The sequence below is a fragment of the Pezoporus occidentalis genome, unplaced genomic scaffold, assembly GCF_034315485.1.
Source record: "Pezoporus occidentalis ecotype Australia unplaced genomic scaffold, CSIRO_AGI_Poc_V1 ctg133, whole genome shotgun sequence".
Taxonomy (NCBI): domain Eukaryota; kingdom Metazoa; phylum Chordata; class Aves; order Psittaciformes; family Psittacidae; genus Pezoporus; species Pezoporus occidentalis.
The window spans coordinates 2,133,712-2,161,671 of record NW_026913136.1 but is presented as its reverse complement, the minus strand read 5'-3'; the positions used below and the strand labels follow the sequence as shown (position 1 = coordinate 2,161,671).

Below are 27,960 nucleotides of genomic sequence, written 5' to 3'. Positions count from 1 at the left end.
CAGATCTTATTTACATGCATTCTGGGTTTTCTTTCTGCAATAAAAGCTTCACTTGACCTTTTATTTTTGTATTTTACCTTTTTTTATTTTTTTATGTTTATGTGCATAACACTTCTGATGCCAAAACAAGCAAATGTAATTAAAAACTCAATTACAGCCAGTACTACAAGTAAAAGAAACGCTAGTGTATTATAAATTAAGCCAGCCATCCTTTATATCCATGCTGTGATTTTTCTTTTTAAGAGCTACAAATTTAAAAACAGACTCAAAAAATTATCTGATAACTTGGCAAAATCCAAGGATGTGTAAGAGAACCTTAAAAAGCAGGAAGTCGAACAAAATAGGCTTTACTACGTATGGCAATTTTACTGACATACCAGTCCATTAAGCTGTGCAGTGGGACACATAACAAATTGATTCGATCTTTAAATATTGAAAAGACAACAGAAGATTTCTGTTTATTTTATTAAAAACATGCGGGAGATGAACTGTGATACTGCGGTCAAAGATATGAATCTGCATGGTTATAGACATCTTCTATGCATCTCAAATCTTGGGAAGAAAAACAAACTTCCAGAAAAAAAAAAACAAAACAAAACAAACAAATAACTTTTCTTGATTACAGCAGGCTTTGTAAATGATTACATGAAAATGATAACTTACTTCTGGACACCCTCACAAGTTCTGACACGTTGAAGACTCCAGATTTTACAAAACTGTCCTCAAGGTACACTGAAAAAAATCACAATATCATAATCAGTGTAATAAGAAGATTAATAAATAACTACAGACAGGCTTACACACCAGGTAACAACGTCATCAAGAGTCCCAGAACTATAATACACAGCCCAAAGTACACTGAAATGCAATCACACGATCTAATGAGAGCTGAAATTCAGGGAGAGGAGCAAAAAATCTTGAAGAGATGTGAAAAAGCAAAATTTTCATGTGTGCATGAAAACTATCAGGCAATATAACGACTCGGAAAATGTCTAAAATCAAGTGCCTTTTATCAGTATCTTCAATTGTTACATTAGTATTGAACTAAGGATGGTATCAGTGGGACTAATTGCACCATAGAACAGTCCTGCCCTTGCAAAAACATTTCTGTTAAACAGATTTTTACTTAACTCTTACCCTGCTGATAGTGACTTTACCACCTCCATTACCAAATCACCATGTCTGAGGCAGATGAGGAGTTTACTATTATTTCCCACAAAAGTAGGAACTGGGCAAAACAGCTGAGCTCTCCAGTGGTTGGGTTTTTTTTTGTATAAATGCTGAATCATGTATCTAGAAACCTATGTTAAAGAAACTATCTCTTATTTGGTTTGTATTGTTTGCTTATTCTAAGATAAATGTATATGATATAGTTTTCCTACCATGAAATTCAGGCACAAATTGGAGTACTGCAGTGAACAATAGCTGATAATCAAGACTTAGCAATGTAACTAGATAACATTATAAAAAGGGAACTGAGAAAGCCAGGTTTCTGTGTAAGTCTTATGTCAATAATCACTGCATAAGCTGACCTGACTAAATTTGGGATTGCATGACATCACAGTCCTTCCAGGTAGGAATGAGAATAATTTACCAACATAAATATTTAGATCTATACTTGGTGCACATTTCTGCTCCAACAGTATTACTTTCTTATTTGCTTTAATGTGAGATGACGCACTATGAATTTCTTACTGTGTTTGCTCTCTTTTCTGAATGAACACAGTTGATTTTTTTCTTCTTTTGAAAATACACTGTCAATTTTCTGTTTCAAATGCTTGAATGAGTAAAAGCACTCTAAATGTCTAAAAAAAATCAAACAAATAATGCACCTTCTGGAATATTTACTGATTTGGAAAAGAATGGTTCAGTACTATTCTCTTTAGGTTTCTTTAGGCAATTACTGCTTTCATTTTCAAGTAATTTAAGAAAACACTGCCATTATAATCAGAAAAGTGACTGTAAAAGCAGTACACTTCACTTTGAGAGATCTGTCCTTGGTACATCTGGAGAAATCTCTACTTACTTTCCAGGGTTAGTGAAGGCAGAGGTAAAAAGAGCAGTTTTCACTGCTTCCTAACAATTTTACTAGGCCCACAGAGCCACCTTGTGCAGCACCTCTGATCTTCTAGGTGCAGGTATAAACACAGGTATAAACACAGCACCTAATAACTTAAACTGAAACAATGTGAGTGCATGGAACTGAGCACACTTCCTGACATTTCTATTATGAGGGTTATGCTGTTACACCTATACATGAATGTCAGCCTTTCCCAACTGAAAAGCCAATCCAGGAGCAAGTGCAGTGGGCATGCAAAGCACCACAGGCCCATGGAATCATCCTGAATAATGTTACGCCAATGCCACCATCTTCTCATCTTCCAGTCAAAATCACTTCACAGGATGTCTCTGCATGTGTTCATTTCCACTAGAAGTTCTGCAGATCTCCTTCTCTTATTTCTTTACTTCCCTTCATATTACTCTCCATCTAATTTTCAACAGCTTCTTTCCATGTCCATTACTTTTTCCTCTCCTATAGTCCTTTACATGTATTTTGCCAGCATCTCTGCAACCTTACCCATCTGCAGTTTGTAACTAGTAACAGCCTTTCATCTTCTGCATTCTCTTGCATCTTTTCTCCATGTATTTGTGTGGATGAAAACATGGCATGGCTTCTCAAATATTTCTTCTTTATTTAACATAACTTGGTGTACCCACACCATAAAAAATTGCATAGAGTTAATGTTTCTTTTTCCCTTCTTTCTCAGTTTTCATTTTTTAACCTAAGAATGGGCAAACTGGATGAACACTAATAATTTCTCTGACAACAGCAATCTTTCCCTTCTCTGCCTATTTCCTCCAGCAGGAGAAATCTGCAGTAGTACATGAAGGAAGATTTCCCAAGAAAAATTTGGTTTCTTGATTTTAGCTGGCCTGCAAGCAATGTGTGGCTTGAAGCCAGGGTACAAACATGGAGCCAGCTCTGGAGCTGGTAATGAGACAAGACTGAACTTCTCTGCTGATTATCTAAATACCAGTACTTTGAAGCACAACTTCCCTCATTCAATTTAGGCTAACTTCAGAGATACAACCAAGTGTAGACTGGTCAAGCTATAATTACAATAAGAAAAAGCCCCAAGGCTCATATTCAAAGAAAGTTCCCATGTATGATTTTATACGTAAGAGCACATATGGATACATGTATATGTGCACACAGACACAGATGTTTAATCTTCAGCCTTCTCTCATGAACTGTCAGGCTTTTGTTACTGGCAATACTGAGAATACCCACATAACACAAAAATCAATCTGATCTAATGCATTTGTCATCTTGTAATAATGAAATGGAAGCAGGGAAAAATTCTGCCTTGAGTGGTACCACTACTTATCAGCTGCTCACAAAAGGATGCATTGTTGACTGATGGATCACTGTCCTTCACCCAGGTTTCACCCTGCCTTGGATGGTCCTAACAGGGAAGGTGGATTCCAGTGATGCTTCTGAGTGCAGAAAAATAAACACAGTATGTTCAGTTCCAGCACCAGTGAAACTCAACTGGTCAGGAAAAAAATCCATGGTGAGGGCATTACAGAACTGTTCTTGGCTCCCAGCTGTGCAATAAGAAAATGTTCTGTGCCATTAAACCACTGTAATTTGTTGCAGAAATATGCACTCTACAAACGATAAACAGCAAGACAGTATACAGCAGGACAACAGTATACGACATTCTGACTTTATGGTGTGAGAAACTGGCTTTTACCTTGAGAAGCTGATCTCCCTACTTAATAAAAGTTAAATTCATATTCACATTATCACATTGCATGCAACAAAAAAATATGTGGTAATATTCCATACAGTGTAGCTTTTAGTGTGGTTTTTTTTTTATTAAGTATTCCCTAATGCAGTGCCTGCATTTATATGTTAAAGAGCCTTAAATTAGCATTCATAGTGTGTGATTCTGATCTGTTCAGTACAGAAACTAATGCGCTTGATAACAGTCTATTGTTGTATTCCTTACAGGGGATTTACTGTATCTTTTGATGGTCATGATAACACTTTTCTGTCTTTATTGTTCAAACCTAATGCAGGCACTGAGTACCATCACGTTCTAAAACCATCTTACGACGCTCCCTGAAATACGTTTCGGTAATTGTCATTACACTCTAAAAATCTGAGTTCTAAAACAAAAGATCACTTCTGCTAGAAACACTATAGTGCAGCTCTATATGAACAGTCAGTAACTTCCAAAATCCATGAAAAAGGATTTTTCTGTATTTCCTTTTAGGTTTTGTACAGGATCAGCATAAAAATCTGCCTTCTGTCCTTACATTTATACAGACTCAGTTCTGAAAAAATACATTTTCCAAACAATACTACAATGACCAGACCAGTGTCATCAGAATTAAATGCAAACAGGTTAAGCCTAACAGCAATTCTGATCAAGCTTCCCCTCATACAGTCAGTAACAGGAGAAACCTTCAGTAATGCCTTCAACTGCAGCAGTTCTTCTGTCTGAGTCCTTATATATATTTTCCATTCTGTTCCTATGATATAACTTCATGAGCTTCAAGTATAACTTTTAATCATGCTAGGAGTTTAAAATGGAGGGGGGAGGGAAAGTTGTTTGAACCTACTGAAAAATATTTTCAGTTTGCACTAACATGTAACGTAAAGGGCTTGTTCTCACATTACTTAAAAGCTTACCAGTGACGTCTGGCTTGACAAATCTTTAACCAGGCTTTTTTATGTCTTCTGATTTCATTGTGTTTTTATGAATAGAACGTCTGTTTACATTCTGTTGCATATTGACTAGTGCCAAAACATAAAATTGCTTCCTGGCATCATTAAACATCTAGTTTTTTCACTGATACAACCTTGATTTTGAGCAACTTGCAAAACTGGAGTAAGGATCCAATCAGTGGAGGAAACAATTTGCATTACTGTACTTTTATTTTTGTATATTTGGATATTTATTTTGGATATTAAGTCTACTTACTTTTGCAAGTGAGACAGGTTCAACATCTGTCTAAGATACTGTGAGAAGAGAGGCTGGAAGCTTCCGTACAAAATACTAGCAGTGAGCTAGTTATGCAACTTACTGTTCTTGGTGCTCCCACAGGTTGGTTTGATTTCTGAAACTGCTACAGTTAAAGACTAAATCATTTCACCTTATAGCTTCCTTTGTTTGAGTCTTTCAAAACTGATTTTTTAAGGATCAGCTCTTGCTGCTCTCTGCAATACCTGACTTCTACAGGAAGCTCTTTAATATCAGCAGGAATCCTAGTGGCATAGAGCTACTATTCACAGTCAGAACTGGTAGTGAGAACTTAGTCTCACACTGTCATACATATAGTCATCATACTTGCAGTTTGTTTTCTTACTGAATGCATTTTGAAGCCACTATCTTAAGAAGACTACCAGAAACAGGTTCCCACTAAACCAGATTATAGGCAGTTAAAGGTGGATAAGATGAGCCAAGCAATGACAAAGATTTCAGCGGTAATGTAATCTAAAACAGTTGAACTAAGATCTGTCCAGATAATGAGGCTAGTCTGGTTGCTGCACAATATTTTGGTTATTTTTTTCTTGAAAGTTGCAATCCCATTGTAACTGGGACATGAAAAAATATGTTGCAAAAAGATACCCTGGCTCCACTGAACTTTTTAACACAGTAACTAAGTAACTAGAGAAGCTGTCTGTGCCATTTTCAAAAAGAAAAGAGATTTTCAATAAACTCAAAGTAATAACCAGAGCTATAATATCCTTCAATGCTGGAGTAATTTATAGAAGTAAACACCTGCTTTAATAGACTATGGAATACACATACAGGAATCCAAATAGTCAGTTACCCAAAACCTAGCAAGAAACACAAACATGAATGGTTTCTGCCTTTCACTCCAGGAGGTCTCATGTTGTATACAAACTACAGCCAAGATTTAAAAATAGGTTGGGGAAGCTCTAAATTTTTAAGCTGCTACAGAACTAGCAGGTACCAAAGAGGAATTTTCTGGTGCCAAAGTAGATTTCTGGAATTCTAACTGGTAATGTAAGAGGTTTTAGTAAATTCTTGTGCATGTTTTGAAGCAAAAAATAAATAAACAAAAAAAAAAACAAAAAAAAAATCTGCACTCACCATTGAACACAATGGCATCAGAAGAAAACATGACATCAGAAGTAATCACAGAATAATTTATTTGTACTTTAAGTTCACATGGAAGGATAGCTAATGCAAATGAAAATTCAGAGGTAATGCTAAGCCAGTAGCAATTACCCACACCAGATTTCAAACCAGTACACAATGCCAAAAACTCTTCCTCTTGGAAAAAGAGGCTGTATGATCTGTACAGGCTTCTGATTGTTGAGATAGCACAGCTGCACACTGCCCTCAGAATGCCCCACCTGGCTCAGGGCTGAGAGGCTGACAAGGAAGAGCATCACCTCTCAATCACTGGCATTACTAATTCATAGAGCATTTGGGAAAGGGAGAACTCCACAGAAAATCAAGCCCTGACCAAACCCAACCCTGTTTTATTTGAAGATCACTATCTGAGATGGCATGGCTGCAGGCATATGGTAAACAGCAAGCATTTGAGAATATCCACTCCCATGCTGAAAAGGCAATGTGAATATATGTTTGTTCAAACACAATTCTGTCTGAATCCCCAAACTGCTGGTATGGCATCATTGCTTCCAGAAGAAAAGCCACTTAGAACGACAAGGACAGGAAATATCTCTTCAATTCCTATTAATTAGGGGGCTAATTCCCCATCCACAAGAGGATAACTGGCAATACAGTAAAATAATGAAACCATCTGTGTTCTGAGTCATTCAAAACTTAGTCATTTGCTTATTGCATTTCCAAAAGACAGCAAAGGTTGAGAACACGTTACTCTTCAGAGATTATTTCTGAAACTATACATTCTGCAAACTGAAATACCTCTATCTAAATCAGTCATATATAGGCAAATTTATTGCACATTACTTAGAGTTTGATCCAAAAAAGAATGTTCTCCTTATGGCTGCTAGCCCATATGAAAGCACAAAAAAGCCTTTGGGGCTCTACAGCTGCAAGAAAGATTTGCATATTTAGAGACAGGTGAGGCTGGTTGCAAGCTTTTTGGCAACACCTTCTTTAATTAGGAAAAGAAAATAAAAATTAATAGATGGTGATTTCACTCAAACCTTCTTTGGAAATGGTTCCCAGAATAAAATTTCTGATTAAAACAGAAGGGTAAAACCAATTCCAGAGCAGTGCAGCTGGGGATGGGGATTCACACACCTATGCCTCATTCAGATTAAGGATTTTCTCACTAGATGGATTCCCTGACAACATCTCACAGGTTACTGTGGGGGAAAAAAAGAAAGAAAACAGTGAGAATGAATGAAAGGTGAAGAGATAGTTTCTCAGCCTCTCTGTCTAAAAATGTGTCACCCCATAGAAATAAGGAAATAGTCGTCAGCACAAAGGCTCAAAACAGAGACATCTTCAATCCTCATTCAGCTCTGACTGATTGTTATAGAGTTTGCAAGTTTATATGAAAATATTCCTTTGACCAGCCAAACAACTGGTGTTAAATAGTTGTTTAGCATTGTTAATACTGTTAATTTATATTGTTAATATAAATAAATAAAGTCTGCCAAGCTGCAACCTCATACCAACGGCAGATAGTAACTAACTTTATTAATATAAAACAATTGTGGCCAGTAGGCAGTAACTAAGGGAAAAAAAAATAAAGCAGAACAAAACCTAGAAAATCGTCTACTAGAAGAACTGGCTTGTAACAGTTGTACCACTGGAGAACAAATTGTTATGGCTGCTGTCAGTTTCATTAGCTTACTAGTAGTTCTAGATGTTTTTCTACTCACCTTCATAATTTTCTTATGCCTAACAGATGAACTTACTGAAAGATCACTCATTCTAGTACATATCCTCCTGCACCTTTGCAGGTATTTCAAGACACACATGTTCAGGTAGGCTTATTTTTTACATTTTCTTTAGCTACATAAAAGACCTACAGGACTTGCAGGAAGCAAATAATGCAACATTACACTGAAACCGCCACACTTCAAAAGCCTGACTTCAGCAGTAGCCCCGAGCAGATGACCAGCAGAATAGTAAAAAGCAGAGCAGGCCAGAAGTGTTTGTTGGTTGGATTTTTTGACTGATAGTGTGCAAGGCTGCAAGTATTTTAGTTTTTAGAACTTACCATGCAGGTGAGCCTCTGTCTGTTTAGTCACCCTCAATGGATCCACAAACACATCCATTCCCTCTTTGAAACCATGTAAACTTTTAATAAATAACACTGTGCTAGCATAACATAAACTTTTAGATTCCAGGAACTTAATGAGTGATGCGGACAACAGCAGTGTTCGAACTCATGTAAGTTCAGTTCAGCTCAGCTCATCTATCTGTCTGGAATTTACATAGCTATCCCTGCAGAGAAGTGACCTTTACAACCCAGCTCTCAGAAAAGCAAGTTTCATTCTTTAGAAATATACCAGATGAAAGTTATTGAAAAATAAAACTTAAGAGATGGATATCCCTGGATTTTGATATAAGAACTACATACCGCTTTCACCACATCTTAGTACTGTGTTATGTTATCAAAGTATTCAGTGTATTTTTAGGAACATATTGTAAAGAATTCCAGCAAGTACTCTTAATATTCTTTTGTTTGGCAAGTGACATTGCCCTCTCTCCATGGTTAAGACAGCAAATTACCAGACAACCTAAAGAATGCAACAGCCTAGCCAAACCTAGAAAAACCCACTTTTAACACCAGCAATTTTGCCAACTCAGTTTCCAAAGCCCTCTTCCTTGGCAATGTCTTTGAGAAGGTAGTGGCATACAAAAGCTAACAGCACCTATCCCTTGCCAACGCTCTGGCTCCTTGACATACAGGCATGAGACCAAAACAGGATAGAACAAACCCTCCTGGCGCTGCCAGTCAAAGTGCTCCTGGACTGGGACTGAAAACAAACCTCAGAGTGGGTATCCTCTGAGGCTCTGACAGAAGTGACTGCCTGGTTCTAATAAGACTCATGTGAAGTTTAATAAGAAAGAACAGGACAGCAGTCCTTTTCCCAGACAAGCTGAATGGAGCACAACTCCCTCTCGTTCTCCTGCACAGCCTAGAAGTCCTGTATCCTGCAGTTCCACAAACCTCAACACGTTCTCCCTGCCAGTCTAACCCCAAGACAGTATTACACAGGAAAGCTAAATGATGCTAGAAGTTCATGTATCCTCAAATATACAGATGACATTCAATTATGTCTCTGCTTAAATGAAGGGTTTCAAGGGAAGCAAAGCACAGCTTCCATTTTCTGTCCCCACTTGGCAGCAGATAAAGGAGTACTACTACCAGAAGAAACTCCAAAGCATGAGAAAGCATTATGCTCAAATTTCAAGTAGAAAGTTTCAGAATGAAATCAGCAAATGGATTTCTCTGCCCTTTATATCCCTCTATCTTCTGGGACACTGGAGTTTGTTAAATATAAGGGCATCTTGTCTTGCCCCACAAGGCTGCCAAAATAGAGCTCTGTTTCTGGCAGTAATACTGGACCTCAGTCAAGTAGTTTGGGGTTAAGAGTGGGCTCATTACAGAATGTAATCCTCAGCAGTGAATACGTCCTTCCACCTTCATCCTCCAAATGCTAATTGGTATTTTAGAAACAGAATTTTAAAACATGCCTTCAGCTTCCCAAACCCAGAGACTACAAAGGATCTTTCAAAATGATAAGGGGTAATGTATTTGGCTTTCCTCGCACTCACAAACAGAGATATTCTAAAACAAAAATAAATGCTCTATAGCTAAATGCTCCAAATTTTACAAAACTGTGATTATCTGTGAGGAAATTTTGCAGGCTTTGCTTAGGTGTAAATTTACCATTGTGCATTTTTAAACCTCTATCCTAAACAATATATATCACAAATTTAATAGAGAAATAAAAGCTTACTCATCCCACACGGTTTGGAAAGAGCTTGGAAGCCTATAGCCAAAAACATATCTGCATCTTCCAAAAACATATCTGCATCTTCCATTATATGTTTCTGGCTTTTATATTACAGAAATACAACTTTTTGTATAATGATCTAAGATGGTTCTCCCACTTTCGTGTATTCACATGTAACACACATGATGTTTGACGATACAAAGTATGATGACATTTTGATCATATGCATAGTACAAAACTGTACAGTCACAATGCAGGCTGTTTCCCTTAATTTTTTGACAGATCCAGAAAGTATCAGTCCAGCATTACACAATTATTTCATGGTCAGAGTGGGGTTCATTTTGCATTTAGGAAAAGAGCAAACTGAATTAGTTGCAGCTTATTTCAAGAGAACCACTTCTGAGAAATAAAATCAGAAGATGCAGCATGATGGTGATGGCAGGAGTCACGCCTTGCTCATTGAGAAGTGATAGTATGGCTGTCAGACTTGTTTATCTTACCCCGACAACACTTGAAACAACAAAGATTTACAAGATTTACTAGCACAGCCCAATTGATTAGAAGGACAACTCCATGAAATACAAAAAATCTCTGGTCTAAACAGTGTGGCATGTTTTTTATTTCCTCTTTATTTTTTATTTTTAGAGAACCGTTGAAAGGACTGTTTATACTGACATCTCTCCCCAAAAGTTTCAAATGTCACTAGCATGACCCACTAACAATGTGTTCAAAAACTCTTCTAAGCTGATATGAAAAATATAATAAATGAACATATTTGCATTTTACAGTGTATGTATAAAATAAAGAACTTCACATCTCAGACTTTAGAGGTAGGTCAGTTGTGTTTTGTCCAAGATAAAATAAAAATTATAGCATTTGAAGACTTTTATAAAAGTAATTTGGGATATTGTTTCCTTACTCCTCTGCCCATTCTTACTTACAAAATTGTAAAAACCATGAAATGAAAAAAAGAATTCCTTAGATTAAACAAATGTTGATGAAACCGCAATTGTGTCATTGCCAGCTTGAAAGTACTAAAGTAATCACAGCTTGTCCTGATTATATGTACTTATGCGTGCAAAATAGGTTGCTGACCAATATGCTCTTTTTAACTATTAACAGTAGTATCTTTGTTCTCAAACAATGTTAGATGCACATGTTCTGGAACTTATATTTACCTGGTGGATTCTTGGCAGGATCATTGTGGCTTGGACTTCCTGGTTGTCCAGAATCTATAAAGAAATGAAAGAAATGTTTCATTAATTTGTTTTGAAAGTATCTCACAACCTTTAATACACTCCTTCAGTATTAGATTAATACTTAACTTTGTTCTTTAAAGGTCATTTCCCTGATTTTCTACATGAAGGCATTATTGAAGAAACACTGTATGTAACCCATTTTGTGCAGGAGCAGAAACATTGTGAAGGATGCAATGATCCTAATAAGAGGAACTCATAGATGACTGAATAAGGACAAGAGAGACATTCAGGTAAACACTCAAGTTGTAAACACCTCTACAAGGGTACCTTTTCATTCCTTCTCCCTCCATCCCCCAAACATAATATTGCATAATCAGCAAAGCAGAAGTAGTTTCTTCTGAAGCATTGAGCAGAAAGATCTAATGGATTAGGCAACTAATGGCGCTTGCAGTGATAAGTCCTGTTTCTTTACACTTTCCTTAAAGCAGAAAGGCCTACATTGCTTTCACAGACTCAGGACTGCATTGAAGGTAGGACTGTCAATTTTAATACAATATAGGCTTTGTGTTCCTAGTCTGTGAGAATTGTCGTTGCGAAATGAAGATTATGTGACCTAAAAATTAACAAAATCCAAAACCTGTAGACTTCGAAGAGTGTTCTTTTCATGATACATGCACTTAATAAATCAAGAGGAGAACACAATTTGATGTTAACAAACACACTAAATAATAAATATTCATAAAAGGACTTGCTTTTAAAATTTTCTACTTTTTGCTGCATTCCTAAACCAGTACTATAACAAAATAATATAACAGAAACCTGCTTTACAGCAAGAAATTGTTATTAGCAAAGTAAAACATGACAGACAGTCTTGTACGTCATGAGAATAGGAAATTAAACGAAACACAGCCATTCGTTCTGTATACAGGTATCAGGGAGGTTGTGAATGCTCCAACCCTGGCAGTGTTCAAGGCCAGGTTGGACGAGCCCTTGGGTGGTATGATTTAGCGTAAGGTGTCCCTGCCCATGGCAGGGGGTTGGAACTAGATGATCTTAAGGTCCTTTCCAACCCTAACTATTCTATGATTCTATGATTCTATGATCTAAAACTGGAGCAGTTTTACAGTCTAAATTTAAAATACCATTTTTTAAATGTATCAGTGCTTGTTAGTAACATACGATCACCAAAATATTGCATTTTAGCAATGCAGAAATTGCTACTACCAAAAGGGCCCCAGAGGGAAGTCAAAGTTCTTGAATTCATTGCTGCTTACAGTGTCTAAATTAAAGAAAAAAGTATTAAAAAGGAGAAAAGTACATATCAATACAAACTTGTCCTTCAATCCTCATCACTTCTTCTTAAAGCCTGTGTAGCCCTCAACCTAGAATGAGATTCCCTCCACCTGCTACAAGTTCTGTTACCATCTATTACATAGCTTAGCAAACATAGCTTGACACACATATCTTTCAAGCAGTTTAAATTAACACAAGGTTGATTCTACAGAATATATTATCTATGATGGAAATCTATTTCACAGTTCAAGTTCTACTGAATTCATCTGTCACAGAAGACAAGCATCAGGGGATCTACCAGAGTACTGGAAGATCAAAGCACAGGTGAAAACCAGTCCTGATGATACCAAAAAAATGCAACTACGTTTTCCAATACAGAATGAAATCGCTCTTTCACATAATAAAATACACACTGGATGGTGAATTTCACATGACATTTCCTCTGTCTTCCTCTACTCTGGGTAGGAAGAATGAAGGGCAGGCTTGACAGTCAGATTCTGCACATCCCATGGTTTAGGCCCTTGGTACTCTTGAAAGAGTCCTACTGTATGGCACAATATGTAGCCATTCAGCACGCTTGTTTCTTTTCATGGTAAGACACAACACATCCCTTTAAAAAATCAAATCACATTAATTTGAAAATTCCATCAGCTATAAGAATGCTAAAAATACAATGCTGCTCTGTATACGGACCTTCATCTGGATGTCCTTCCTGAGCTGCAGTGGGAAGGTTCACCCTGCAGGGGGTGAACTTTAATATTGTTCTAATAGGCATTCTCTGCTTCTGCAAACTACGCATATAATTATTGAAATTATGATTATCAGAGAGGATTAATTTTACACAGCAATTGTTGCAGTGTAAAACTACTGCGGACATGTGGCTAAATGAAGTGTCAAATTGGTAGCAGATGCACCCAACAAAGCTTGGACAGTTTAGCTTGGGGAACACAGAAATTTGAATCGGGATTACTGAGGCCTACCAGATGATAGCCTTTGACATTTTCTCCTGTTAAAATTTACTAAAAAGATTCACAAAGTGAAGAATATTTTTCAGATCTTGCACAGCAATCTGCCTTTACTACTACTTTTTCATTTTCAATGTGGTCACTTTCTGAATACAAGATTTAAAGATTGATAGTGTTTCAAATAATTCTTTTTCATAGCATAGTAAGAAACTCAGTAAAGAAATGTTCAGTTATAGAGATAAGCAGTTCACTAATTATCATAATCTGAAAGTCAGACTTAGCTTTATGTTTACTACGTATCAATCACAATTTTTACAGATTGATTCTCACAAAGTGTTTTAAGCAGTAGATGCTACGAATATATTCAGCGGGTTCTCAATGATCTTGAGAAAGCAAAGAATCATTGAAAGCTGAATATGAGAACCAATTTACCTAACTCTTCACTTAAAGCAGTTAAGAAAGCAAAAAAATCATATTCTGCATGACAATTATCAACCTATGTAAATCTGCACTTTAAGCAGAGTAGCATCTCATTCTCAGGATGAAAGACACAAACCTGAGAATGGCCTGTGAACCATGCGAGTCTCTTACCAGTGTCAGTAATCATAAAGCACTCTCCTGATTCGATTGGATGCAAATAGCCTTGCAAAGTGCAAGAGAACCATGATAATTATAGGAATAAATTATATGAATTAATTTATAAGCAGAACATTGAATTAAAAGAGACACTGGAGCAATGTTCTTCTAAAGAGGGAGTAAGACACATTTTTGGAAAGCCACAGAAACTAAGACATGCTAAGACACTTTAAATCAATCTTTGTCCTCATCTGCACAAGATCATTAATTAACAACACGAGTCCTGAGTTTAAAAATTGCAGGCTTTTCTTCCAGTGTGGTGAAGAAAGACATAAGCCAGACTCATAGTCTGTCTAGCTGGCTTGGCATTCAATTTTCCCACCAAATAATTCTGTGAACATTTAAAAAGTATATATACACTTCCTAAGCTAGAAGTTGTAAGCAAGGCTGTACAGGTGAACTTTTGCTCTGTAGCAAATAAAACCCCATAATATACACGTGATATAAAAATTAAATTTTCAACAATGTCATTTATGTAGCTCTCAAATATAAGTCCCACTCAGAAATCTGCCTCCCAAATTTTACTGTCAATGTGCTTTTCTTGAAAAAATTCTTCCACACAGATCTGAGAAGTACTTATTTGCTACAGAGCAAAAGCTCATCTGCATATACCACTTCCACAGAATGGCTTTCATGTACACCTCACAACTACAGTGTGCATATCTTCTACTCTGCTCTTTTTGGTGCTGACTGCTCCAACAGTCAGTGACTTGATAATTTATCGTCCCATGGATGAACAGCCTTTACTCTTACCTGGTAGATACTCATGTAACCCTGGTACAGCTTATGTGTAATTTATTATGATTCAACATGGCTCCCACCAGGATTTTCAAATTCTTCATCTCGAATCGCTCTTTGTTTTAGAAGATGGCATAAAAGGATGAGTCACAAAGCTGGTATATTTTATATTGAATTGTTTCCCGCATTTATATTTCTGGGGTCAATCCCAGTGAATATATGAGTTCAGTCAGTCCTCACTGCAGCAAGTTAAGTAAAACTGACTGCTGTGGCCTGCTGCTGGTAAGAAAAAAATATCCATTTCCCCTGCTGTACGCTAGAAGAAAGGTGCTGCCATGGTACATCACTCTTGGCTTCATAAAGCAGAGAAGAGGGAAAAAAGCCGATTGTTTGCCATCCAGTGAATGTCAAGATGCTCTCTTGGCACCACCTTGGCTTTGACAAGCAGGAGCAAGAAGAACACACACCCCAAAAAAGCCAAGGAAGTTGCACTGCTATTCACCAGCTTACTGAGGGATTTTTAGTATTGCTCACCTCTGTAGTCATTTTTCAGCTCATAAAAGAGGATACTGTTTTTAAAAAGTAAGTTATGCTATACCTCCCTTATGCCGCACACTTTCCTTTATAAGGAATTTTGATCTTAAGGCTCTCTGCATTAGCTTAATATTAAAGGCCTTTATCAAATATCAAATAGAGGCAGAACCTAAAAAAAAAGAATACTTTCTTAAGCCATGTCTTAGAAATAAGCAGATTCTCCATAGGTTTTTTTACCAATCAAACAAACTTCCTCCATGGTTTCAATGAACACACTTCACTCTTCATTTGCTACAAGCTAGGCAGCAGCCTTTGCACTCAGTTAATCTCAGCTGACAGACACTAATTTAATCATTCACTAGCATGTAAATACACTCTTGTTCTTTGATAGTCCATGATCTGGGTATGGGGGAGGATAAAAGACCAGAGACATGTGGTACCATGCATAAGTTTGCTGCTGTTCAAGCCTTCACATACCTATACAGCATCTGACTTGACAACTGACGGAGTCACTACCGTGAACAAGAATCACAACTACCTCCCAGACTGCCATTCGTCAGGATTACATGATCTGACACCACAAACTTGAGTCAAATGGTTGTACCCCTGAAAATCACAGGATTCCAGGACTGGGGTTGGTCTGGTGGGGAGCTGGGTTTCCAGTCCCAATCCATTCCAAGGGAAAGCTGAGCTATGGAATCACATTCAGCTGCTCAGGGCCTTACAAAGTCAGGGCATGAAACCCTGCAAGGATGGAGATGGCCCAACCTCCCTGGTCCTCAGCTCCACTACTGGGCTGTCCCCATGGGAAAAAGACTTTCCAAATCAACTCTTCATCTTTCAAAGACTTTCAGAACATCATCATGATAGGAAAGCATTCATGGCAACAAAAACCTGAGATATCTCCCTCTCTTACAAAGTAAATAACGTGACCAGCAAAAGCCCATAAAGCAAATAAATAATTTTATCTGTGTATGTTAAATAATCACCATTAATTATTATATTTCTAATTTTACTACACTTACTTTCCACTACTTACATTATTTTACCCTGACAAAACGATTGGATTGATAAACTTAGCAAATATGTTTAATGATTCCATTTTGCAAAAGCAATGTCTGTCACGGTCTACCCTTTCTATAGCTGATGACCCTGAATTATTATACAATTTTATGAACATTATTCACCCTAACTCCAGTGATATGACAGTTTGTTTACAATGCAAATGAGCTGAAAGTGTCCCAAGTAACAAGAGACATGATGAGAGGAAACACCTGAGGTTGTGCCGGGCCAGGTTTAGACTGGCTACTAGGAAAAGTTTCTGCAATGAAAGGGTATACCTGCCTGAAAAAGACAGCGAGTAACAGAGGTGCTGATGCCAGAAAGCTAGGATATTGATCTGTGCTGCCCATAGCTCAGTCAGATAGGTTTTAGCCTAAGTAGACCTGCCATTTCAGGAAAGCCTTCACATCTCTGAGACAGACAACCCAGCAGGCAGTAGCTGAGCTCTGTTGTCATTTTGGTTTGAACACTTTTGCTCTGGAGCGGGGACAGCAAGAGCTACTCATCCATTGGCCATCCCCTTTCACCACGCTCTGTGTACCCTTCCACAACAGACAAGCTCACCTGTGGCTGGCACAACAGGGCAAACTCGTGCCTTTCAGCCAAGAGCCCATCCATTCCATGGGGCATGCTTTCCAGCTCCGCAGCGGGGTCTGTGGCTGGGAAGCATCACCACACTCTGGCTGGCCAAGGCCATGCCACTGCAGTGCCTGCCACGTGGGCTGGCAGGGAGAGCATATGATGGTTTGGGGCAGCACAGGTCACGACGGGCTCCGCTTCACCTCTCCTTTCACCAGCGCTCTGCTCTGCACCTGCCAAGTCACCCAACCGGCCATTGTCAAGACTGTGAACTGTTCTTCAGAGTGTTTTAATTAGGTAAATAAAAAATGGTAATTAAATCAACATTACGTAATGTGTTTCTGATTTGTAATCTCATTTAAATTAATTAACTGACTCAGTCCTTGTTTAGTTTTTAAACTGTCCTAGTTAAGAAGTGGAGGTCTGGAGTAAATCCAGTTTTTATATAGTTGAAAGAAATTCAAGGACCTAGAAGCACTTACCAGAACCAAAATAGCAATAAGCATAGTCAGCTTTTCAGCTTTATGTCCCATGAACACAGTTATCTTTTTAATTTAAATTCCCTTATTTGTTTATGTAAAATAAATCACAACACTTAGTTATCCAAAATATTTCTTATACAATTTATAAAGACCATATGTTTCTCATTTTGAAAACTGAACAACTTTCTCCAGCTGTGTTATAAGTTGTGCATGGAATATATACATATTCTATATATGTGTATGCACACAAATGCACGCACACACACCTCTTTTTAAGTTAAGAAAAGGGTTATATTTTTTTCATAGCCTGATACAAATGTTTCGCATACTTCATAATATTAGCTAAGCTCTTTTTTGACATGTACATTAAGAAGAGACTTACACAGGTATCTTGCCACATGTGGATGAATGTGAAACAATGAAGTTTCTTTCCAAAACTTGCTGGATTCAGTAGGAAAGGATGAGATATGAACACTCAATTTTATCCATATGGAAGATACTGTGGATACTAGCTGTAGTCAGAAACATTCAGAAGTTGTTCTTGGAGACCAAATACCTTTGTACATTAAGGTATGTATCATAAAAGGCTTTTATTACAGAAAATGAAAAGCAAAAGGTAAAACACAGTGAAAAACTTGTTTGAGTGTTTAAAGAAAGAAATTGTATGATAGACTATATTAATGAAAAAGTTCATGTTTGCATGTAAGGAATAGGAATTTCCTTGAGTATACCTTCAGCCAAGTAATAAACTGGCCACTTCACTGGCTAGTTTGTTGAAAGACAAAGGCTGATGCTCACCTTCATGCAAATGAGTATTACTAAGAACTTCTGTGCAGATCCTGGTTTCATGGAAGTCAACATGAATTTTACCAATGCAGTCAGGATTTCATTTTCTGTTGTATTTTAAGGCAGTAAAGCAAAAATATTTCAGGGAGATAAAATACACATTTCCACTACATAAGGCAGTATTTTTAGGCATGGGATAATGATGACATGATTACAAAAAAAAAAATCAGTTTTGTTCTCAGCCAAAAGTTGTTAAAATCAATGGAAGTTGCTCCAGCGAGCTTTGGATGAGGCACTTCATGGTAGATTACAGTTTTAAAGTACACAAAAAAAAAAAAAGCATAGTTCAACAAATACTATAGGGTAGAAGTGCATTTTTTATTCAAAGTGCATTGCATTCTCCACTAAAACATACAGTAAGAAAAGCCAGATTATTCAGTCTTTCAGGAAGTTATACTCTCATGCTACTCTGTGAGTCTAAAGCATCACCTGACAAAGAACCCACAAAGTAGTTTACACCTATTAGTAGAGGCTCATGAGGCCTAATAGTCATGAGACTAATAGTCTTTGGACAGAGATCTCCTAAAATGCTAAGTATGCCACCACACTATACACTAATTGAGGCAAATTGACAGCAGTTAAACTAAAATGTTGGGGGTTTATATATCATGGAAATTCCAAAATCAGACTAGATCACTGCAGTGTTTAGAATTTCTTCAGGGCATCTCAGGGCACATCAGCGTCATCAAGTGCAACTGTGTCTAGTAGCCCAAAACAATACTAATATTTTCTCTGAAATAGGAGGGAAAAGGCTTAATGATTTGACAACCTAAGCATCACTGTAGTGTTTTTAAATACTGTAACATTTACCAAAGAATATCCTAATTTTGATCTATTATCCACAATGCTACCACAACTATGTTTTCATTTCAATTAATTTCAACTTTATGACTGGTGGTAAAACATGACTTTTAGCATAAAGAATCTGGCATACACCAAGACCCACAAAAAGTGATGTTTGGTTTTGGTTGGTTGGTTTGGTTTTTTTTCAACTGCTGCCCATGCACTTCTGAGTATTTCTTGAGATTGCCAGTTGATGCCATATGCAATTTTTAAAAACTGGGATATTAATTTACATCTAACAGATACGGGGCATAAGAAATGCCATAGTTAAGTAACATATGTTTTTAACATAGATCATGCTTATGAAAGCAATGCTCCAAAAGGCACTATACACACATAATTTTTAGGTTATGTTACTGTATTCTTTACAAAGTGGATTTCATTCCATCTGCTATAACCTAAAAATTCAGATATAAAATATGCACCACTTTGCATGTCCAGATTCCCACACGCATACTATTAAAATGAACTAACAGTGATGAAAGATTAAATCTATCAGTGGGTACTAAGTCACTAAGTAGGTAATGTACAAGAACTGGCTGAGAAAAATCACCCTGCTTTTTCATACCAGTGGTTCGTATACTTGACAGAAATTGCACGTGTGTTTACAGCCACCATGTTTATTTTCCAGCATAAGCAAGTTGGTAAAAAATAAATAACGACAAGAAATAATGTCTAGAGTACTGAAGCAACAGAGATCAAAAAAAAAAAAAAGAAAGAAGAAAAAAATCTGATCAATGTACTGATTTTCTGCCCACTGTGAAGAAGTACCTTAATACATGATGTGCCACAGGAAAACTTATAATATAGAACTGACTAACCCAAAGAAATATTTAAATAACCCAGATTTGGGTTTGGACAGGGATGTTTCACACATCAAATTCTTTTTAAAACATGTAACTAAAACAAAACAAACAAAAACCCACCCCAACAACAATAAAGAGTATCCTGGTTTAAAACTTGCCTTTCCATTTTAAACAAAACTATTTTAAAGAATATTTGTCCCACAGATTCCCTACCTCCCTATTAGCAATAGTACTGCTATTGTAATCATTTGGTCAAAAGCTTTAAAATGTATATTAAATCCTATCTGATCATGTTCATAATTCTTTCATATTTCACCACATAATTCTTTCATGTTGTGACTAATACCACGCTGGAGCGTCTGTTAGTTCTGCAGCTTTCATTGTATATTACACACCAGCATATCTCTCACTTCTGCTAATTTCCAATCTATTAAAATCATCTACATAGGTGAAATTCCCTGACATAGATACAGTACCAACTGCAGTTCTGCAACCAAGATTTTAAAATATGCTTGCTGGTTCAGTATACAGGAGAGGCTGCTTTTGCTCTCTGTATTTCAATTTATTTACTGAGGCTGGTACATGTTCTTGGGGACCTAAGGGTATTATATACTTGGAAAAAGGATACTACTTTTTTTTTTCTAAAAAAAACCAAACCCAGATGCATGGATTCAAATTCCAAGGCTTTTCTTTTTACTGCTTACAACTTTTTTTTGTTTCTTTGCATGAATAAAAATTGAGTGTTAATTAAGTAAGAAAAGAAAAAAAAAAGACCACCACCAGCAACAAAAAAACTTAACTCAGATTCTTATTGCACCTGGTAAATTGCCAGTGCCTTGAACATTATTTTACCATCCAGAGCTTCTAAGGCTTGTTTTCTTGCCACTGTTCCACCACAGCAGGACCTTGAGAAAGTCTGGTTTGGTCTGCAACTACAAAAAAATGTCCTTCTGCAAGTTAAAAACTTTCTACAGGTTTTCTGAAAATACAACAGAAACTCAAGTTTCAGTTTGTGGCGGAGAGCAAAAGGGGTTGTACCACCCATCATCTCCAAGACATGAAGCCAAAATGAGTAACCTTAGACATTCAACATTCATGACTGCAAGAATTACGTTCTTATTGAAGACCGTTTTTTATTTTAAAAATAACTTTCTGCTGCCTGAAGATGTACGATAACACTTAATCCAAACAGTCCTTTCCATTTTAATAAGTTTGTATATTCATGTGTCTGTACTTGTGTGTGTGTGTGGTGAAATTATAAATGCATTTAGCTTCACTTTATCCTACTTATAGACCAGTATTTCGGGCTTTTTAGAGAGGAAAGTCTAAAATGAGTTAAACAGATTAACTCTCTTGTGCATGACTGAAAGAACAGGAATAAATCTGATGAGCACCTGCACAACAGCATTCCTTTTCAGCAATATTTCAGATTTTTCTAAAAGCTTTATAGGAAAAAATAGCAACTTAATACTTGCACTGTCCTTCCTTGGGAAAAATGCTAATCGTTTTCCATCTTGTGCATCCACATAACAGGCTCAACATTCAGTTTGACATCTTCTTATGCGTATTCAATCACTTTGACAGCTTTGCAGTGCATTTTTCCTGAACAAATAGTTAAAACTCGCTTGACCTGAAAGAGTTAATTTGAGACATAGCACACTGCACAAGAGTTTGGTTGTATGCGTTTTAATTACAGCAGACCCTTTGGTGAGCGATTTCAAGGAGACGACAATATTTTAGTGTAAACCTGCAAGCTTCTCAGTTTTTGCCTTACTTTCATCCCTCCTGGCTGTCTCTGTCCTGCACAAATAGACACACACACACTTTGTGCACTCTAAAAAAAAACATTCTTACTGCTCCCTTTCTATCCCAGCCTCCTTCCATTGTGGCTACTGCCAACACTTTAGAGCAGTGTAAAGTCAATCTTTCTGTGCTGCTTGGACTTGAATTTGGAAAAGGGTGCACTGCCAAGACTAGACTTCATTGAGATCAGCAGCAGTAATTCAGTTTCCACACACTTGCTAAGATTTGCAAATAAGACCAATTGGCTAGCTAAACAATAATCTTTACCCTTATAAACAGTTACAGCAAGCAAATCTCCCTAGCTTCAAAATGCTTTTATGTTTTCAAGCAGTCTTCCAGAAGATGCCGTACATCTGAAAAACAAACAGTATCCCTTTAATGCCTACTTAAAAGTGAAACATGAACAACAATAGAGCCTATTCAGGATAGAGGTATGATATCAGTAACAGCAAGAACATGAGAAAATCCAGTTCTCTAATGAAATTCACCTTGGCCTAGGGCTGTGTTTCTCCACCCAGTGGGTGTGACAGGCAAGCATTGCAGAAGGCCCACTAGTCACACCTTACACTTCCAGAAAACAAACCAAGAAAATCTACCACTGAGTCCAGGATGCAGCAAAACTAAGAAGCCTGCTCATCAACCTGCTCCAAGGTTTTCCCAATCCCCCTCCTACCTGAAGCTGTTCCCTACCAGTGTACCGTTTTCACATAATGCTCTTCTGTTCACTGGCACCAATGCACGTCCACATGTGGGAGAACAGGGGTCTGTGACCTGCCCACAGCAGAGCAAGTCAGCATCAGGGCTGGTAACAGAGGGTACCAGCAGCAAAGCAATCACCGGAAACAAAAAATAGGCCAGCTCAGTTTTTGGCCAACTTTTCCAAAGTGATTCTGGCATTAGCCTTCCTATATACACAATTGTTCAAAATTAAGTTTGTGTAACAAAGTTAAAACATACTTCCTATCAAGCCAGTTCGTCTGCTGTAAGTTTAAAGACCCGTGTCCCCCCAGGAAACACTATCATTACTGTACGGCCCCTTTCTTCTATTTTAATCAAATGAACAATCAAATCACTTCCATATGCATAGCTATTGATAACAGCATGATGTAAGCATTCAGGAGATAGAAACAGCACGTGAAGACAGATTGCCATGACAGTTAAGAATAAAACTAAAGCTTTATACAAAGTTTAGTCTACAGGTTACCACAGTTTGTTAGGCAGTATGTGTATGTATATAGGAGGCAGCCCAGAAAACATGAATCCAGGAAGACTGTTGAGCTCTCAAGCCTACGCTGTTTCCCATACACAAGCTGGCTCAGTCACAGCAAATTGGGTGTCTTTGCACAGCAGTTGGGTATCTCTCCACAGCTAAACCATTTCAAACAACATGCCACAGCCTAACATCAGTTCATGTAGATTACAGTCAATCACATGAGGATCTCTGAGCAAAAGCATATGTCAGCACCAAAATGATAGCTGCCTTCCTAAATTTATTAGCATAAATCCCTTGTAATCAGCAGACGCAAACAATATAATCAGTATGTTGCAGCATTAAGAAAAAAAAAAGAAAAGCTATCCTAGGCCAAACATACATAATAAAAATCACGTTAGGAAATAAAACTTATTAAGCAATGTCATTAAAAAGATGTGCAGTGGTTATGGGGCAGAGCAAAACAAATTCTCTGGACTATATATTTCCATAAGATTAATAGGAGAGAACCTATCTCTACTATGTGTTAAAAAATACTTTTTCCTATGTTTCTAATACTTTATTCAAGTGTTCTCACAGACTGCTGAAAAATATTCTCTCAAAATTTTTTGCACTCTCGTGACCAAGACTGGAATGGTTTAAACCATTAGAAAGCCAAGATATATTCTTAGCCCAAATGACAAACTCCTTACTGTCTTGAAATCTGTAAAAAAGAAGTTTATGCCTCCTAGGAAAGACAATCTCCTTCTTACAGGGGCTGCAGAACAATTTGAGCAACATTTACAGCCTTGGATCAGATGGCTACCTGTATTCAGTCCCTGCTAAAAAATCAAGCTGATGACCTGCAAGGGACAATATTTAAAATTTAATTTTGTTCTTGCTCATACATAAACATTCCCATAGTCCTTTCTTCTGCAGGGCAGATTTGTCAATTTTAAGATCACAAGATAAACAGCAGCAATTAAAATCATATTGCTAATTTCAGGCATTCTCAGCAGAACGCTTTCTGAAATAATCCACAAAATCAAACTCTGTGGAATGTCTGCATCAAAGTTTGTTTCAGGTATGTGAGAAAATTACTATCCCCACTCTGACATTAAAGAACATCCAAACCATTCACCAACAAAGAAGCAAAGCTGTATGACTACTCCACTTCTTCACTATTACTAATGCTCTCTGCTCAAGGGGAAAATACAGTTAGCAGTGTGTAAACCACAACCCAGTGAAGCACAGTTGGAAGGACAGAGGCACACAAACTCTCTCCTTCAGAATAGACAAGTAATGGTAACAATTGCCATCCACATTTACAGAGGATTCTTCTGTTGCGTTACTAAGAGCAGAGGGCATACATGTGACTAAATTACTCCCTGGTATGCAGTGAATTCAGAATATGTGGGTTTGTGTGTGTGGAGCTAGAAGTGGTTGACCACAAGCAATGTTTGACTCTAGGAAGCGCACTGTTATTCCATTAACAACATTGGCAGCCTTTTTACCCAAGGTCTAGGTCTATAATTAACTTTAGGAATAATACTGTATATGAAATTGTTAAAGATTTACTATAAGATAACCTGCAACCACCTGTATAAATGAACAAAACAGCCACCAAATTCTTTTCCCTACTTTCTCTTTGCAATCACTCTCTACCTTCCTACCCCCACCACCAAAGGCCTGGGAATACTCCTCAACACTGCAATCTTCTCAGTGTCCAGGAAAATATTGTAATTAAATAAACTAAAGCCACTAGGATCTGTACAGGTTTCTGGACCAACTGAGTAAGACACAGGCAATAAATTTAAGCTTATTATGAAGGGGCCTGTTGCTGAAAGGATCACTATTCTTTTTTTTTTCTTTTTACTTTAAAGAAACATCCTCTCTTTAAAGGTGTGTAAGGCAGGGGTGAGGCTGAGCAGATGATGAACAAAGTGAATAGTCTCTTTTGAAGACTGAAATATGAAGCTGTGCTTTGCAACCTGGGCTTTGATGAATCACCTGAAAAGGTTTCCCTTACACTCATGCATTTTTACAATTCATGGCCAACAGTCATGTTGCATTTATGGCTATAATGTTTAGTCAAACACCAGGAGATTAAAGCACTAGGTGAATACCATAGTCACAATAAGAAACATTAAAGAAATAGAAGTGGTAGATATATTTTCTGGCTTCAGCTTCACAAGTCAAAAAGAAGGTGAACCAAAATCAGATGAAAAATTTTGTCTGCAGAAAAAATGTTTAAAACTTTTCAGTTCAGGAGTTTTCAGATTTATGCTGGTGAAATTTAGGTTCTAAATGCCTATATACTTATTATTACAGTTTCCCTTAAGCTTTATGGTCTTAGTAAATAAAACAAGGTCACAGATACCAATGGAGCTGCAGACCCAGGTACAAAGAAGTTGTAGGAATAGTACTCAACTCCAAAGGAACTTGACTTCCAAATACAGTAAAATTACAGGAGTAACCAGAAACAAATTGGGTAGTGGAGGGGAAAGGGATAAATCCACAAAACCAAAAACTTCATTATATATATTTAGAGCTTCACATTTCACTGAGCTTTATTCACAATTCCTCTTAAAATGCCGAGTTTTCATTGCCTCTTCAAGCAGTTTGCAAAGCTGTAATCCACACATTCCTACTGTCAAATATTTCTCTGTGTTCCTGTCTTAGCTGTGTGCTGCCTACTTTCCACTTAGCTGGGTGCAGAATAGAAAGAAAATACAAATGTTGGCATAGGTGATTTCAAGCCTTAGTTGTTTGACCTTTTTGTATAAGCTTTTGGCATCTGTGACTTGGCAGGCAGAGTACAGGCCAAGCCAGGACAAAGAGGAAGACAGGAAGCAGAAAGCTGGCCGTGTCTCCTTGGCAGTCAGCATTGCAACAGGGTGAAAAACCACATCATTGCCAAACCAGAAACAGTGGGGGAAGCCCAGATAGTTGGCAAGTCATATACAACTCTATTGTACATCCTAAACACTAAATGCCTGATAAACTTAAGTGCTATGCCAGAGCCTAATCTATTTAAACTGTCTTTTGCTGTACAGGGGAATACTTCATTTGTCCTTGTTTATGTGTTTTGCTAAGGAACTGGCACAGTTGTTATTTCTATCTAGGGCTGGCAGGTTAAAAGCTTGCTGTTACTATATGCGCGTGAGCTTTCAGCATCTTTCTAAAACATCTTCTAAGATAATGCTACAGCAGGGGATCTCCATCACACACACTCATCTGCCCTCAACTCCCACTCCTGAGCATCCAAGCATTTGAGCACCCCCAATATACCCAGTGCACAGCCAACTGACCCAAACTGAATTTACCTCCTTGAAAATATTTTTCTAATTCTTGCCACAGCGGTTGAGCAGGACTACTTGACTTCTGATGTTTGCCCAAACATTAGGCAAACACCCAGTTTCCAGCCTAAGGTCTGGGATGAAAGGCTTTGAGCAAAAGTGGCTATCAGCCATCCCTGCATCCTCCTAGACCCCTGAATGGAGAGATGCTCTTTCAGGCTTTGCGGTGGATATGGCTCCAACCCCAGGTGTGGGATCAGGTAGATCCCTTCCCAGCACTGTGCTCTGCAGATTGCTGCAGTCTGCTAGCTGGGGCAGTGCAGCAGTGACTACTGGACACAAAGACAGAGGTGGGAACCACCCAGGCACTGGCATTGCCAGTGTGGCCAGGTGGAGGAACAGTATAGATGCCTCTTACATCAGTTAGTCAGAGTTCCTTGCACTTACAGTGGATCATGAATTGCAAAGAGGATGTGGCAAAGCATGGTACATGTTGCTGCACTCCCAAGGAAGGTGGGGCTCCCAGGTGGAATTGGAGATCTCCCAGAGTGGTACACAACAGCCTTGTCCCAAACCCAGCTGTTTAGGAAGCTTATTGATAGACAAAACACGAGAGCTATTTCCTTTCCAAATACCACCTGTGCTCCTGTAAAGCCTTTTGCAATTTATACAGACCTTTTTTATGAATTTTACATTAAATTAGTGTTGTCTAAGGTGGCTGATAATTTGTTTATAGGTATAGAATGCATTTCTCTCTTTCTGCCTTTCACAACTTTCATTCCTGTGGTCAGGCTTTTATTACCTTGACAACCCATTTTATTTTAAGGAACACCAATGAATTACAAACCATCAGTTTTTTGAAATGCTGATTCTGCATATGGGCTGTGATCAGCATTCTCACAGACTTCTGTGGCCAAACAGATGAGCGAATAAGGATCTTGCTCATTAAATGGCAAAAATCTATTAAGAAGTTTCATTTTACTCTTAAAAGCACTCTGTTCTCAGCACTCTGTTCCCTCTTACATTTTAATCACAGCAGTAATGCTGAATAACTGGACCCCTAATTAAGGGGATAGCACTTCAGAAAAACAGCCAGATAATCCCAATTTATCAGCAAGATTGAATTATTGATTAATTAGTAGAAAGAGTAAGGAGGCAATCAATTAAAAGTAATCATCACTTCCTACAATAGGAGTCTAAAAAATATCTTGCAGTCACAAGGGACAAGAAATTATTCTGTATTCCTCCAACAATCAACAGTGTGGGATCCCATCTGTTAACTATATTCTCTCCCTCTCAGTTAATCTTTATAACCCAACAGGTTACAGAGGCAGAATTATCCTTACAGCCTGACCCTAGCTTATGTTGTCAGTGCTTTAACATATGCTTTTGCTGACTTTCTTCAATTAGCTTTTTAATATATCACTGTTGTTATGTTTTATTACTTACTACCTAATCACTTTTATGTCTACTATGAAAAGGTAAATTACTTTTTTAAAAAAGTAATTTAACATTAGTTCAATGAAAATTAGGAATGAGAAAATCAGTTGGAAGAAGCTTTTGTTTTGTGATGGCCTTTTGCTCACTTTTAGAATCAAACTTCCTAGAATTCATTAAAAGCTGAAGTAATTTCACTCATTTACTTTTGGATCATAATACTAGTAAACTATGCCTTCAGCGATGCTCACAAACTTCATCACTTGTATCTACTTTCATATCTTTCCTTCCTTTCCC

General features: G+C 37.6%; 1 protein-coding gene across 11 annotated transcripts in view; it reads right to left on the bottom strand.

The window, feature by feature from the left end:
• The window catches only part of NFIB (nuclear factor I B), a 173,911-nt gene that overhangs the window by 62,565 nt on the left and 83,386 nt on the right, over positions 1-27,960 (bottom strand). For all 11 annotated transcript variants that reach the window (XM_062609057.1, XM_062609047.1, XM_062609050.1 and 8 more), the window contains exons 3-4: positions 11,131-11,184; positions 664-732 (exon numbers count right to left, since the gene is read on the bottom strand). In XM_062609057.1, coding sequence (XP_062465041.1) covers positions 664-732; positions 11,131-11,184 — 123 coding nt within the window. The remainder of the gene's footprint in view (positions 1-663; positions 733-11,130; positions 11,185-27,960) is intronic.